At 42.8% G+C, this 16,945-nt stretch overlaps 1 protein-coding gene across 3 annotated transcripts in view; it reads left to right on the forward strand.

The window, feature by feature from the left end:
* plekhm2 (pleckstrin homology domain containing, family M (with RUN domain) member 2) overlaps window positions 1–16,945 on the forward strand; it is a 65,477-nt gene that overhangs the window by 26,184 nt on the left and 22,348 nt on the right. The window contains exons 6-10 of one of the 3 annotated variants that reach the window (XM_048561176.2): window positions 1,745–1,931; window positions 6,464–6,502; window positions 8,108–8,167; window positions 10,775–11,003; window positions 11,785–12,615. In XM_048561176.2, coding sequence (XP_048417133.1) covers window positions 1,745–1,931; window positions 6,464–6,502; window positions 8,108–8,167; window positions 10,775–11,003; window positions 11,785–12,615 — 1,346 coding nt within the window. The remainder of the gene's footprint in view (window positions 1–1,744; window positions 1,932–6,463; window positions 6,503–8,107; window positions 8,168–10,774; window positions 11,004–11,784; window positions 12,616–16,945) is intronic. The other 2 variants (XM_048561177.2, XM_048561178.2) reach the window with 2 other exon arrangements.

The following is a 16,945-nucleotide window of genomic DNA, read 5'->3' on the forward strand; positions in this document are numbered from 1 at the left end:
GGCGCAGTTGTTTACTGCGAACCGAGCGTAGGTGTTTTTCAAAGCGGTCCCCAAGCCTCCACTTGGTTTCCCCAATGTAGAGGAAGCCACACCGGGTACAGTGGATAAAGTATACCACATTGGCAGATGTGCAGGTAAACATCTGCTTAATGTGGAAAGTCGTCTTGGGGCCTGGGATGGGGGTGAGGGAGGAGGTGTGGAGGCAAGTGTAGCATTTTCTGCGGTTGCAGGGGAAGGTGCCGGGTGTGGTGGGGTTAGAGAGTGGTCTGTCCGGAAGGCAGACAAGGGTGGCGATGGAAAAATGTCTTGAGTGTTGGGGTTGGATTGTAAATGGTGGTCCGCCGCATCTGCTCCCAGGATGAGGCATTCCACTCCCGCACATCCCAGATGTCCACGTTCTTCAAGGACCGCAACCCCCCCACCCCCGGCAGCGGTCGAGAATGCCCTTGACCACGTCTTCCGCATTTCCCGCAACACATCCCTCGCACCCCGCCCCCGCAATAACCACCCTAAGAGGATCCCCCTCGTCCTCGCATACCACCCCACCAACTTCCGGACACAACGCATCATCCTCCGACACTTCCGCCATCTACAATGCGACCCCACCACCCAAGACGTTTTTCCATTCCCACCCTTGTCTGCCTTCCAGAGAGACCACTCTCTCCGCGACTCCCTTGTCCACTCCACACTCCCCTCCAACCCCACCACACCCCGCACCTTCCCCTGCAACCGCAGGAAATGCTACAATTGCCCCCACACCACCTCCCTCACCCCCATCCCAGGCCCCAAGATGACTTTCCATATTAAGCAGATGTTCACCTGCACATCTGCCAATGTAGTATACTGATCCACTGTACCCGGTGTGGCTACCTCTACATTGGGGAAACCAAGCGGAGGCTTGGGGACCGCTTTGCAGAACACCTCCGCTCAGTTCGCAACAAACTACTGCACCTTCCAGTCCCGAACCTTTTTAACTCCCCCTCCCATTCCTTAGACATCATGCCCATCATGGGCCTCCTGCAGTGCCACAATGATGCCACCCGAAGGTTGCAGGAACAGCAACTCATATTCCGCTTGGCAAACCTGCAGCCCAATGGTATCAATGTGGACTTCACAAGCTTCAAAATCTCCCCTTCCCTCACTGCATCCCAAAACCAGCCCAGCTCGTCCCCACCTCCCTATCCTTTTCTTCCTCTCACTTATCCCCTCCTCCCACCTCAAGCCACACCACCATTTCCTACCTACTAACCTCATCCCGCCTCCTTGCCCTGTCCGTCCTCCCTGGACTGACCTATCCCCTTCCTACCTCCCCACCTATACCCTCTTCTCCACCTGTCTTCTTTTCTATCCATCTTCGGTCCGCCTCTCCCTCTCTCCCTATTTACTTCAGAACCATCTCCCCATCCCCCTCTCTGATGAAGGGTCTAGGCCCAAAACATCAGCTTTTGTGCTCCTGAGATGCTGCTTGGCCTGCTGTGTTCATCCAGCTCCACACTGTTTTCTGCCTCTAATATGTGTTGTGGCAAGTTTGAGATGTGTTTCTGAAAGTTTTTTGGAACATCTAGAGAGCCCTTTTCTCTTGAAGACAGTCTGAGGTACGTACCTGATAAATGTGCAGGTTTTACTAATAAAGAAATTTGTTTTCTATTTGGCTCTTCACTATAAAACTTTACTGTTAAGGAGGTTTTTTTTGGCTTCTGGTCATTCTGTTCACTTGTACGTTTGTTTGTTTCTTTAAATCTAGGACGTCCCCTACCTGGACCTGGCTCCATATATGCCAGAATATTATAAACCGCAGCACTTGCTGGACTTCGAAGAACGCCTGCCCAACTCTGTGCATGGTTCTGACAGCCTGTCACTCAATTCGTTCAACTCTGTCACCTCCACTAATCTAGAATGGGATGATAGCGCCATCGCACCCTCCAGTGAGGGTGAGTTCTGATCTTTTGCTGTATCCAAAGAATCTGGTCATCTCTTTCTACACTCCTTCATGTTGAGTGTTTTCATGGCTTTGAGCTTGTAATGCTTGCAGTGATTGATTTGGGAGTTCTGGCTGGTATGAATCACAGAAACATACAATACAGAGGAGGCCCATTGGTCTCTGGAGTCTGTACCACAAAAATACACTGCTGCCCACACTCGGCCCTTAACCTCGAATATTATGACACTTCAGTCCAAGTGCTGTTTAAAGGTTGTGAGGTTGTCAGACTAAACTACCCTCCTAGCATTGCCTTCCAGATGTCCAACCTTTGTGGTGCACTGAGAGTGAAATACTCTATCACTAGATTAATGTACCAGCATAATCCCATCCTAATCACAATTTAGTGACCATTCAAGAAATGGATGTTGGGCAAATGAACTGCTCTTTGTTGTAGAATAAGTAGTGCAATAATAGCCAAAGTGAAGATAAATAGAGGGTGTTTTTTAATTTTTATTTAGCATTGCCTTTCAGGCAATTGGGTAGAGTCATGGAAATTACCATCCCTAACTCTCATCAGCAGAATTTACCCCTTCTCCCCCCACCCCCAAAAAAAATGAATTGAACTGTCTCGAGTACAGAACTAGAAAATGACTTATTGGAAGAGCTCATATGTTAGCTTTTTCCATCCCCAATCTAAGGAATGAAGAAAGCATGCATGTACAACATGAATAACTCTGAGTCGTTTAAAAATATCTGTCAAAAGACAACTTAATCATATTAATCAGTGCCACTTGTAATTAAATTAATCATTGCTGAGCTACACTGAGGGCAGAGAAAATAAAGGCATCCTCAGGTGTGATGTTTAAGTTTGTATCATGCAAATGGTTCAGCAGTTAATAATGTGAACATATCCTGTGGGATCTATATGGTAAAGCACAAGTACAAGTTACAGAGATGTGCTTTTGTAATTGAAATGCTTCCAAATGCATTGTCCATCACAAACATCCATTGCAAGACAATGTACAGTTGCATTGCAATAATGCAGCAAACATCCACATCCTGGAGTCTCCCGCTGACTCTTGCAAGTCACTTTGAAAGAAAGTTGAGTAAAGTATGGCTTGTTAGGTGTTTGAAGCTAGTTTGAACTGCGGCCATGATTTCATCGTGAGTAGTGGGCCATGGACCTAAGGGTTAGGCTACAGGATTCGTGATTTAAAATGGCGGAGCTGAATGACCTACTTCTGTTCATTTTGTTCCTAATTATTTCCATTCTTTGTAGAGTTTTGGACTAAGAGGCATATTCAAAAAAATTAGAGCCAGCCCTCCTTAGAATGAAATTTAGGCATCATTTCTTGACGCAAAAGGTGGTAGAAGATTGGAACCCTCTTGCAGAATGGCAGTTGGTACCAGATAAATCAGTTTGAAAACTGAAATTGATAGGTTTTTCTTTGCTAAAGATATTAAGGAAATGGAACAAACTTGATTGTGTGGAATTAATTTGTAGATCAGCCATGATCTTATTGAATGGCCAAATGAACATGGGGACCTGATTTTCTCAGTCATCTTACTATCAGAGATGAACATTTACCTTGTCTCAACATTATGTAGCAGGCCTGAGAAGCATGCATTGGAACGATTTTGCCTACTGACCCTGTACTGTACAGAATAACTGCCAACTAATAATTATTAAATACAGATGTATCTGTAAACACTGTACAGGAATTGGTTACGTGGTATGCCACCTTCAGCATCATGGAGACCAAGTCTGCATATACTGTGAAAGAAGGACCGCTATACTGCCTAATCACAAATAACTACTGTAACCAACAGATATTACAAGTCTATATAGACACTCAGATATGGAATACTTGTTTTAAGGAGACCACAGGCAAAGCACCATGTTATTTTCCTTCTGGAGTTAGCACATTCCAACCTACAAAAATTGGTGGCTTGCAAAGCAAACTGTTCCATTTCAAGTTTCCGTTCTGAGGAAGGGTCACCAGACCTGAAACGTTAACTGTTTTCTCGTTCACAGATGTTGCCAGATCTGCTGAACTTTTCCAGCAACTTTGTTTTAGTTCTTGATTTTTGGCATCTGCAATTCTTTTGGTGTTTTGTCTTCTTCTGTTAGAAAGTCTATATAAATGATTGCTGGAGCAGAACTTCAGGAGTTGTCAATGCTTCAAGCCAAGTCAAATACATTAATCTATAACAAAGTTGCTGGAAAAGCTCAGCAGATCTGCAACATCTGTGAAGAAAAAAAATCGGTTAATATTTTGGGTCCGGTGATCCTTCCCCAGAATACCGTTGCTTTTCTAGCAACTTTGTTTTTGTTCCTGATTTACAGCAGCTGCAGTTCTTTCAGTTTTTACATTAATCTATAAAGTATACCATAAGCCTACTGACACATCATTCGAGACTATGGAACTTTCCAACAGTTTTTTCACTTAAACTTTTACTCTTGAATGCAGAATTAGGATTACTTGACAATTTTCTGAAGGTTTCAACATCTGGATCCTTAAGGGGCATCAGATTTATATTATCATTTGATGCATAATACCATTATCCACGGCTCATAAACTTCCATTGTTAACTACTGTACTGCATTTCCTTTTAGCAGCAGATATGCCATCAGTGCAGCAATAGTATGAGTAACTAAAATACCCTCACCTATGCTATACTGATTTGGAAAGCAGTTTCGTTCCCACTGGCTATACAGTATTTCTTAATAAATATGAAAGGAAGCATCCTTTAGTTTTTTTGTTTTTGAGGGTTACTCTTTGCCTAATAAAAAGTTAGTAAGAATGAAAAAAACACCAATGTGGTCACGTAATAACACACCTCCTGAGTTAGTGCTCTAAGCTGGTTTGAACTGCAGACATGATTTCATTCAAACCCTATCACAAAAGCAGAATTAGAAGAATTCATCAACTCCATTAAACTTAATGTCACAACATACAAGGGAAGCATTAATTTCCTAGATGCCACAGTATTTAAATTGGCACAAGGCAACAGGCATAAATTAGCAAAAGTCTTTTTTCAGCATAAGTGACACACATTTCTGCGCAACAAGTATGATCCTAAACTTGCTTTTGGCAGATTGGCGAGGTCGCTGCTAATGCATTTCAATCAGATTTTCAAAATGCTGGAATAATTTAACTACATCTCTTATTTGAGTATAACCATTGACACAGTGTTTATTACAATAGCATCCATCATAATCTTTCAGTCGTGTAGCTCCTGAACATATGCAGCTTTAAACCCGAGATTATTACATTTGTTTGAAAATGATTCATTACCTCTGTGATTTCAGCTTTTCCTAGTTATGAGTGTTTGATAGTTGATAGGGTTGAAGCTCTCCTCTCTGGCTTCCCTTTCTCTCCCACCCCACCTGCTGGCCTGTCCCTCTTTCACCCCCAGCAGCACCTTGTGGCCTCTCTGTCCTGTGCCCCACCCTGCATGTAACAATCTTATTTCCCCTCCTATTTTTATCTGCTGAATAAGGGAACATTTCTGGGCAATTTGGGGATTTGTAGGGACGGATCTACCATCTGCTCCAATGTATTTTCTTTGCTATTCATAATCATGTGTTGCTATACGTGATCATCTTGCATTTAAAAATAGGAACTGCAGCTGGTATTATTGTGCTACCAAGAAACATCTCAGCAGCATTAGTCATGCACACACTTTTTTAGTGTTAAATCTTGGATGTTTCTAATTTGCTCACATTGCAGGAAAAGTGATTTTTATATGTTACAGTGCAATAAATCATCAAACTTGTGATTTCAGTTGATAAACAATTCACTGTCAGAAGATGGTGCTGGTTATGGAGAAGTGAATACTCTGAGGAGTAAAAGGAAAGATGGCACAAAATAAGAATCTTACATTGTCCTCCCCAACCTGACAATTTTAAAACTTGGATTAAAAAAAAATCAGACCTTTTTGACCCAACTCACCTGCACCGACCAGACATCCGAATCTGACCTAGTCCCATTTGCCAGCATTTGGCCCATATCATTCTAAACAATTCCTATTCATAGACCCATCCGTATGCCTTTTAAAATGTCATAATTGTACTGCCTTCACCACTTCCTCTGATAACTCTTTCCAACCTCTCTGTGAAGAGGTTACACCTCGGGTCTTTTCAAAATCTTTCCCCTGACTTTATACCTATCCCGTTAGTTTTGGACTCCCCGTTATGAAAAAGTCCTTGGCTATTTACTCTATCCTTGTCCCTCATGATTTTATAAACCTGTATAAGATCACATGTTGCTAGAACTTAATTGATAGAATGAGGAGGGAAGGTGAGCCCACACACGAGATGGTGCCATGCCCACAACTATATTTTAGCTTGGATTGCACTTTGTCTTACAACTGAATTTGTTGACTTGTGCCAACTAGCTGGTCATTCATTCTTAACTGGTGAAATGTAAACATTTCTACCAAGCAGTCGATATTTTTGTCAGGAAGTTATAAGATAACATAACATAACCCAGTGGCAGTAACTACGCAGTGTGAACATTCTTACATTTGTTCCTGCAGTGCATTGGAGGGACAGCAATCTGATACGACCACATATAGGTATGTTTTGTTTTTCAATTGGCAGGCTGTTCAACAAATAATTGAAACTTTTTTTGTATAAGTTCTGTGGATAATTTATGAAATTAGACCTGCTGAGTTTACTGGATTCAAGAAAATGATTTGAAGTGGAAAAGGAGCATTTTTGTTAAAATGTTGACATTCAGACAATATAGATTTAATGTTATTGAATTCCAATCAGAGCAAAGTCTGCCTGCACAATTCACATGAGTACAATTGGAAAACATGAAGGACTGAAGGATGTTCAGCTGATACAGATCTATAAAGCATTGAGTATGCAATTTCAGAATAGGGATCATAATCAGCAGTGAATTCATGTAGATGAATTGTCTATCTACTTTCAATTTGGAATATTCCTGGACATCATTTGGAGAGGCTGAGGAGGCAATGAACTGTAATTTTATTATGCTGTGTATTCAACATTTTTATTGTCTATACAGCGGGTCAGATGCTGCACCTAAAGATAATACCGATTCATTAATCTACTTAATCTTTAATTCATTCTAGTGATATGGACATTGCTAACAAAATTCACTTGAATTGTATATTCCCCAGAGAAGCTGCTGCAGCCTGATCATTGTGGGGCACGCTCACTGTTGTTGGGGACTCCCAAGATTGGCTCAGCAGACTGTAATCTACTTTGCTTTTAGGCCAGAGAGTAGTGACTAAATTATCATGTTGAGGTTTGTAACCAGCTGCACCACACCCAATGAAATCACTTGCCACTAACGCTCACTGATTTGGTGCATTGCTTTACAGGCATCACTACCAAGTGTGCTGGATCTATGTTGGTTAATTGCAGCTCTCCAATTTCAAAAACTGTATGTGTATTACACCACAGAATATATTTGGAATGTTGTATTTTGAGCCCTCTGAATGCAAACAGTGATATTTCACCATTGCTATTCATTGGTTTGTGACTATTGTCTATAATGAAAATGTGGAAAATTGGTGCCTGGCATGATTCCTTTGAACTGAGTGCAATTTAATTGAGTAATAACCCACAGCAGGTGAAGAGGGTGGAGGCTCAATTTAAAAATATTCAATGTTGTTAAGCTGTGTTTTTCTCTCAGCATTTTTTACTTTCTGGTGAGTCTTTTGTTCGTCAAACAGAGGGACACCACATTGAAACAGAGCATTTTACTAATTTCATTGGGTGTGTGTCAGGTTAGAGACATTAAGTTTTTCTTCCCATCTACCAGTCATCCTGCTGTTGACTTTGTACGATTGCTATTTGTGGACATTTGTTTTTATATTGCTGCATCATTTCCAAACTCATTTCCAACAGTGGCCGTTTATTTCAGCTATCTGCTTGGTTTCAAACCCAAAGGTCCCAAAGCACAAAACATCATCTATTTCCTATGGAGATAGCCGTCACATTTCATAGTATATCCAGCACTTGTACAAGGATGGTAGAAAGGCATTTCAAATGTGGGATTGGCTGCAGGTTTTCTGGAATAACCATCAATAATTTTAACATCCATGTACAATGGAAATTCATCTCATGCTATTTGAATATTGTATCATGATTTTCATTTGTTACAGATTTTGTTTCTTTTTTGTTTCTGTCTCTTCTTTCCATTATAGATTATGATTTTGGAGATGTCTTTCCAGCAGCACAGTCCATACCCAGCACAGACTGGGAAGGTGGGACTCTTTTAGGCTTGTGTATCACAAACTGTTGCTGCTTGCTGCATGCCGCGCCCCTAACACTGATTCCCATATTGCATGCCTGCTGGGGCTGCTTAAGTTGTTGTTTATTTGTGTATTCGGTGGGAATATGTCAGACAGAGAAAAATAGGTAAAGGCTGGAAATCATGCATTGAAATCAGTAACATGATAATGAATCATAGTTCTGTGGTGGTGGTATTCATATTATAATCACATTGGGAATAGGGCTCTTTCATAGAAATCTTAATTGCACTACATTCTTCATTGGTAAATGCAATCTTACTAGTTCTTGCATTTTAAGAACTTTTTTTATATTCTAAAGCACAGCTCAGGAGCACTGTCACTAGCACCTCGGATGGCTAGAACCTGGCAGTCATTGGGGAAGGCAATGCCAGATTTCTCCCATACAGAGTCGCCTTTTGCATTGGCGTAGGTTTTCATTAACAAACGTACCTTGCCTGTAAGGAGCATTTATTAATTACTAATATTACGAAAGTCCAACACATTGTGAGTAGTTTATCGTTCACTGCAGCTATAATCATTGGATCACTGAGTAGTATTGAGGGATTTTAATTTTGCTTTAAATTGACTGCAGTCTCATTTTACTTGTGTTTTTACTGTAGAACTGCTATTAGAAGTTTAGAAACCTGGAAATTGCTTAATGTAATGCAGTTCCTCTGTGTTAAAATAAGTCCTAACTTTCCAGTATAGAGTATCAGCATGGACACACTTCCTTTTTTAAATGCTTTTCCGATTTGACTTTGTTTTATGTCCTGGCACAGCAACCAACCTGAGCTAATTAATGACTTTCTGTAACGCCAAGTGTGTACAGCTGCAGCCTGCTGTGTTTTTGATTTTATTTAACTAAATTAGTCCACCTTTTATTTTATTGTGACCTAATCAAGTTACAAAGTGTAACTGGATCTTTACAATGCCATATAAGGGGCTTCTGTCAAGGCATAATTTATGTTGCTATTTGGTGGGTTCAGATTCTTTGCAGATGGAATCGTCTAGAAATATAGCTTATGATTTTTCAAAGACCAATGTGGAGGACATTTAGACATTTAAAAAGGTGCCCTTTACCAAGAATATTATAAACTTGAAGTTGCACTCTGCCAAAATGATACAGTTCTGCTAAACTATCATTCACTCTGGTTCAGTTCTTCTTCATGTCTGTCTTTCAAGAACTCTCAGCTTAGGGTGGTTGATTTCAGGTAGGAGAATTGATCATAAACTAATCCTTTGGTCTTTATTGGTACAAGTGTTGAGAGTCTTCCTCAACCTTTATTTCTTCAACTACTCCCTTTCCCCCTACTACCCACTATCCCTATCCTTTTAATTGACTTCGGAGGATTGGCAGCTATTTTATGTTCTGGAATTGTCCTTGAGTACATTAAGCAGTAAGCAGGAGATGATTTACACTGGCAATGCTCTTTCAGCTGACAGGCCGGAGTGACCTCAAAAAGATGGCAGTCCTGGCAATGGCTTAATGACTAACCACTGCTGGCTTAATGGTGCCTCAGTGTCTCCTGTAACTGGAGTAGTCAGCTCTTACTTTTTAATCCCTGTTTCAGCTCCTGAAAAGAATTCACCCTCCAAAATCTGGCTAAGATAAGTTTGTGTGGTCTTCAAAACATTTGGTTTGTATTCCACCTTACTTTCTTGGCTATTTGCTTGCTGTTCTTCATTCAAACTGTTTTGACATCTAATGGGATTTTGCATCGGATCTGTATTGTTTTGTATATAATGGTTCCTTCATTACACCAGAAACATAACTGAGCCCTGTACAAGAGTGGCTTACTTGATTGAGAGCCATTTAAGGAAACAGATCCTTCAGTTCAATTCGTCCACTCTGATCATTTTCCCAAACTAAACTAGTCCCACTTGCCTGCATTTGAACCATATCCTTCATATCTTTCCTATTCATGTACTTACCCAAATGTATCTTAAATGTTCCAGTGTACCTGTTTCCACCACTTCCTCTGGCAGCTCATTCCACACACAAACCATCCTCTATGTAAAGAAAAAAAGTTGCTTCTCTTGTCGCTTTTAAATCTTTCTCCTCTCATCTTAAAAATATGCCCCCTGGTTTTGAACTCTCCCACCCTAGAGAAAAGATCCTTCAGTTCAACTTATCAAAGCCCTTAATGATTTTATAAAACTCTGAGATCATCCTTCATTCTCCTAAGCTCCAGTGGAAAAAATCCCAGCCTATCTTTATAACTCAGATCATCCATTTCCCCTGTACTTCCACAGAAGAAATTAAAGCAGCCTCAGTATATTTCTGAGACAGCAATATCTTTCTATTCAGAATTCTGGATAATTAATCTCTCCATGCGATGTGGTGTTGATAATAAGTGAGTGGATGTGCAGTCTTAATTGTAGGTTTACAGATGCAGTCCGAGGTAATTGTGGGAGATGTACTCAATGGTACACTAACTTATCAGTGTTTCTTAAAATGCTGCATCAAATAACTTATCTCCTTGTTTTCTTAATTTAAGAAAACACATACTTGCATTTAAATGAAAACAATTCCCAAAATAAACAATGGCTTTCACGTTTTTGTACCCTTTTTCTCTGTAGAAGGTGAGTTGACGGACACAGTCAGCAGTTGTCCCCGATCTGGAACTTCAGAGAGTCTGCTATCAAACAACAAAACTAGGAGTCCAACCCTGCGCTACAACCCCTTCAATAATGAGACCGAGGTGTCTACGCTTACACCAAATGACAGCGTAGTTCCATGTTCTGAGCTGGAAAGAGAAGAGAGCACACCAGATGTCCAAGAGAACAGTGCAGAGCTTGAAGTAATTAGGTCAGCCATTGTAAATAGGGCTTTACTGAGGAGTTGGGTTGTGGATTAACTTTTGCCTGGAAACATACAATCTGATTTTTGTTCCCAGCCTCCTAAAGAGATTGACATTAACTGCTTTCTATGCCTTTGAGTACCAGGCAGGGCTTTGCTTTCTCTAAAAGTCCTAACCAATTTTTAATTCTCGACTGATATCACATGTTATAAAAACATATAATTCTAGTCACACTACTGTTTGTGAGAGTTTGTGCGGGAGTAGGTGATGCCTAATGATATTATTGCCAGACTATTAATCCAGAGACCTTGGTAACGTTCTGGAGATCTGGGTTTGAATGCTACCATGGCAGATGGTGTAATTTGAATTCAGTAGTATTCTGGAAGTAAGATAATGGTGGTCATTAAATGATAAGGAAAATCCCATCACTAATATCCTTTAGGGAAGGAAATCTGCCATCATTCCTTGGTCTGGTATACATGTGAATCCAGACCCACAACAGTTATGGTTGACCCTTAACTGCCTTCTGGGCAATTACAGACGGGCCATAAATGCTGGTAGAGATGGTCACACACCCAAATGAATTAAAAAAAACTTTTTTGGTTGCAAATTGTCTACATTACAACAGTAACTATAAATTAATAAAAAAGTTAGTTAGCTAATCTGAAGTGGGTTGGAATGCTTCAAGGTTGTGAAAGGTGCTGTATCTGAGTCAGTGAACGGTACAATTCCTTTGTGAAACATTGAAGGAGTTGCTGTTTATTATTGTTTGTCCTTTCAATTCCATAGATTGGCAAAGAAGAGGAGAACACCCAAAAAGAAGAGAACAAAATCTGAGGAACAAATTCTAGATGCTAAAAATACAGAGGTACAACTGTCAACAAGAGAAGGCACAAAGTCCAAGCAGAGCAGTGATGCTGAACTAGAAGAAGAACAGAATGAAAAATTGGGTTTACAGAAATCCCAAGAGATTGCTGACGAAGAAGATTGCAACTCCCAGGGCAAGTTGTCTGTAGTGACACATAGAGAGTCTGATGCAGATGCCCCTCAGCCAGGTCTGTTAATACCACAGATGAAGGACACATCTATGAACAGTGTAGGGAATCCCTTGAGCAAGGTGATGGAGCAGCTCAACGGGACGTTGGATACCAATACCTGGATGTCAAATGGTGATCACCTACCTGAGCAGCCCTTTCGGACTTCTGTCCCGGGGGAAGCCCCGGAAGAACCTCCGTTTAGCCAATATAGTGAGCGGATGCCACCTGCCCAGGATTTCTACAAATTTACCGTTGAGAGTCCAAGTGCTAGTGGGACAGGTAGCTGCCACTATGACCCTACAGGGGAAAGCCAACCATCGCATGTTTTTAGTAGCCATGAAGCTGCTGGCACAGAAATGTGCAAGGGAGAGAAAGTCTCTCCTGTAGACGAGACAGACAGCCACAGAATTGAAAATGCAGAAGCTGTTCCAGAAAAGGATAAACAGGCTGATGTTGAAACCAGCAAGGTATCTGAGACCAGCTTAGAGCAGTTGCAAATTCAAACCGTGATCTCTGAGAGAACAGAGGAGGAAGAGAAAGCTCAAAGTAGTCCCTCTGAATTAACCCATCCTGCTGACTTCAGGTAAAGTGGTGGGATCATTAAATATTCTAACCATGTTTAGTTTTGGTTGGGAGTAAAAAAGAAACAATATTAAGTTTAGTACTTGCCTCATGGAAGCCGTAACACTTGATAAAAGCTCTTCCGGCTGGTGTTTGAGTCCTTCATCTCTGTCATTACCATTGAAATGAGATTTCCAAATTCCAGTAGGTGACTGTTCCATCATAGACAAGCTGTAAAGTCCTGAGTATAGCAAAATAAGTCAGTCCAAGTCTCAGGATTATAGTCACCCCGCCTGTTCTTAACATTCCTCAAGGTTTGATTGTCACTTCCTCGAAGAATTCAAAGTTGATAAATGAGGAAAGGGCTGTAGCTGTCATATACATGGACTTGAGTAAGGCGTTTGCTAAGATTCTCCATGGTAAGCTGATGGAGAAAGTGAAGTTGCGTGGGGTCCAGGATGTACTAGCTAGATGGATAGAAAATTGGCTGGGCAACAGGAGACAGAATTGTAGTGGAAGGGTGTTCCTCAAAATGGAGAATTGTGACTAACGATGTTCCACAGGAATCCGTGTTGGGACCACTGTTGTTTGTGATATACGTAAATGGTCTGGAGGAAGGTATAGATGGTCTGATTAGCAAGTTTGCAGATGACACTGGTGGGGTAGCAGATAGAGAAGGGCACTGTCGGCGGCGAATGTAGCAGAATATAGACAGATTGGAGAGTTGGGGGGAGAAATGCCAGATGGAATTCAATCCAGGCAAATGCAAAATGATGCATTTTGGAAGATCCAATTCAAGAGCGAACTATACGGTAAACGGAAAAACCCTGTGGAAAATTGATGCACAGAGAGATCTGGGTGTTCAGGTCGCCCTGAAGGTGGCAACACAGGTCAGTAGGGTGGTCAAGAAGGCATACAGCATGCTTTCATTCATCGGACAGGGTATTGAGTGCAAGAGTTGGCAGGTCATGTTACGGTTGTATAGGACTTTGGTTCAACCACATTTGGAATATTGTGTACAGTTCTGGTCACCACATTACCAAAAGGATGTGGATGCTTTGGAGAGGGTGCAGAGGAGGTTCACCAGGATATTGCCTGGTATGAAGAGAGGTTGAGTAGATTAGGATTATTAACATTAGAACAACGGGGGTTGAGGGGCAATCTGGTTGAGGCTACAAAATCATGAGAGGTATAGACAGGGTGATAGCAAGAAGCTTTTTCCCAGAGTGGGGGACTCAGTTACTAGGGTTCACAATTACTAGGTGAGAGGGGAAAGATTTAAGGGAGATATGCGTGGAAAGTTCTTTACACAGAGGGTGCTGGGTGCCTGGAACTTGTTGCGAGCGGAGGTGGGCACAATAGCATCATTTAAGATATATCTAGACAGATACATGAGTGGGCAGGGAGCGGAGGGATACATATCGCTGGAAAATAAGCGACAGGTTTGGATAGAGGATCTGGATTGACGCAGGTTTGGAGGGCCGAAGGGCCTGTTCCTGTGCTGTAATTTTCTTTGTTCTTTGTTTCGCATGCTGGCGCTGCTACGTTCATTTTGGGGATAAAAAACTATTCACCTCCCTCTGTCTTTGTCAGTTTTCTCTGTTACAAATCTGGCCTACACAGCATTAAGATTCTAATCTGTGCTATAGTTTCTGTGTATTAAATGTAATTCAAGGAGTGGAGAACCTCTCAGGATATGGGATAGGCCATTTAACACAAATGAGGCAACATTTATTCACTCGGGGTGGCTAACTTGTGGAATTCAGTACTGCAGAAGGCTGTGGAGGTGGAGTCACCAAGTATATTTAGGAAAGTGATTTTTTTTAAAGGTCATAAAGGTATTGGGTTTTGAAAGAAGAACTTGGCATTGAGATAGAGGACTACCCATGATCGTATTGGTGGAGTAAGCCCAAAGGGTTGAATGGCCTGTTCCGCCTAGTTTCTGTATTTCTGTGGTATAACAGAGAGAGGTAATAAGACTGAGAGACGTAAATGTACTGGAGCAATTGATGGTCTTTAAAGGAGAGATGGTTCAGGTATAATTCGAGTACCTTTCCACATGTAAGGAGCAGGAGAACAACCAAAGCTGGAGTTCTCTGCATTCCTAAACATTTACAAGTGGGATAAAGCAGAAATAAAAGTTTTAGCAGGCACTAATTTGATCAAATGCCAGAGCATTAGGCTAAATATTAAAAATGGAAAAAGCAGGTGAAACAAATTACACTAGTTCAGTTAATAAAATGTGAGGCTGGATGAACACAGCAGGCCAAGCAGCATCTCAGGAGCACAAAAGCTGACGTTTCGGGCCTAGACCCTTCATCAGAGAGGGGGATGGGGAGAGGGAACTGGAATAAATAGGGAGAGAGGGAGAGAGGGGGAGGCGGACCGAAGATGGAGAGTAAAGAAGATAGGTGGAGAGAGTATAGGTGGGGAGGTAGGGAGGGGATAGGTCAGTCCAGGGAAGACGGACAGGTCAAGGAGGTGGGATGAGGTTAGTAGGTAGATGGGGGTGCGGCTTGGGGTGGGAGGAAGGGATGGGTGAGAGGAAGAACCGGTTCGGGAGGCAGAGACAGGTTGGACTGGTTTTGGGATGCAGTGGGTGTGGGGGGGAAGAGCTGGGCTGGTTGTGTGGTGCAGTGGGGGGAGGGGACGAACTGGGCTGGTTTAGGGATGCAGTAGGGGAAGGGGAGATTTTGAAACTGGTGAAGTCCACATTGATACCATATGGCTGCAGGGTTCCCAGGCGGAATATGAGTTGCTGTTCCTGCAACCTTCGGGTGGCATCATTGTGGCAGTGCAGGAGGCCCATGATGGACATGTCATCTAGAGAATGGGAGGGGGAGTGGAAATGGTTTGCGACTGGGAGGTGCAGTTGTTTGTTGCGAACTGAGCGGAGGTGTTCTGCAAAGCGGTCCCCAAGCCTCCGCTTGGTTTTCCCAATGTAGAGGAATGTTGTAAATGGCGGGAGTGTCGGAGGATGATGCGTTGTATCCGGAGGTTGGTAGGGTGGTGTGTGAGAACGACACTTCCGCCATTTACAATCCGACCCCACCACCCAAGACATTTTTCCATCCCCACCCCTGTCTGCTTTCCGGAGAGACCACTCTCTCCGTGACTCCCTTGTTCGCTCCACACTGCCCTCCAACCCCACCACACCCGGCACCTTCCCCTGCAACCGCAGGAAATGCTACACTTGTCCCCACACCTCCTCCCTCACCCCTATCCCAGGCCCCAAGATGACATTCCACATTAAGCAGAGGTTCACCTGCACATCTGCCAATGTGGTATACTGCATCCACTGTACCCGGTGTGGCTTCCTCTACATTGGGGAAACCAAGCGGAGGCTTGGGGACCGCTTTGCAGAACACCTCCGCTCAGTTTGCAACAAACAACTGCACCTCCCAGTCGCAAACCATTTCCACTCCCCCTCCCATTCTCTAGATGACATGTCCATCATGGGCCTCCTGCACTGCCACAATGATGCCACCCGAAGGTTGCAGGAACAGCAACTCATATTCCGCCTGGGAACCCTGCAGCCATATGGTATCAATGTGGACTTCACCAGTTTCAAAATCTCCCCTTCACCCACCGCATCCCTATACCAGCCCAGTTTGTCCCCTCCCCCCACTGCACCACACAACCAGCCCAGCTCTTCCCCCCCCCCCCCCCCCACCCACTGCATCCCAAAACCAGTCCAACCTGTCTCTGCCTCCCTAACCGGTTCTTCCTCTCACCCATCCCTTCCTCCCACCCCAAGCCGCACCCCCATCAACCTACTAACCTCATCCCACCTCCTTGACCTGTCTGTCTTCCCTGGACTGACCTATCCCCTCCCTACCTCCCCACCTATACTCTCTCCACCTATCTTCTTTACTCTCCATCTTCGGTCCGCCTCCCCCTCTCTCCCTATTTATTCCAGTTCCCTCTCCCCATCCCCCTCTCTGATGAAGGGTCTAGGCCCGAAACGTCAGCTTTTGTGCTCCTGAGATGCTGCTTGGCCTGCTGTGTTCATCCAGCCTCACATTTTATTATCTTGGAATTCTCCAGCATCAGCAGTTCCCATTATCTCTGACACTAGTTCAGTTAATGCCTTAATAGTAAAGTGGTTGTCAAGAGTGGTAGGATTGATAAAGGACCAACGTGGGGTTTTGCTGGTGAGAGAAAACATGGATAAAGTACTACGTGGTCAGTGTTTTCTGTTAATAGTTACTAAGTGTAATAATCCTGTTGGGGACCACAACATTTAAAGTAGTAATCCAAACACACAGCAATTAACTCAACAGAACTGCGCCATGGAATTTTATGTTTTGTAAACAAAAATTTTAATGTACATTAAAAAAGAATGCAAAGTA

This window comes from Stegostoma tigrinum, chromosome 28, assembly GCF_030684315.1.
Source record: "Stegostoma tigrinum isolate sSteTig4 chromosome 28, sSteTig4.hap1, whole genome shotgun sequence".
NCBI lineage: Eukaryota > Metazoa > Chordata > Chondrichthyes > Orectolobiformes > Stegostomatidae > Stegostoma > Stegostoma tigrinum.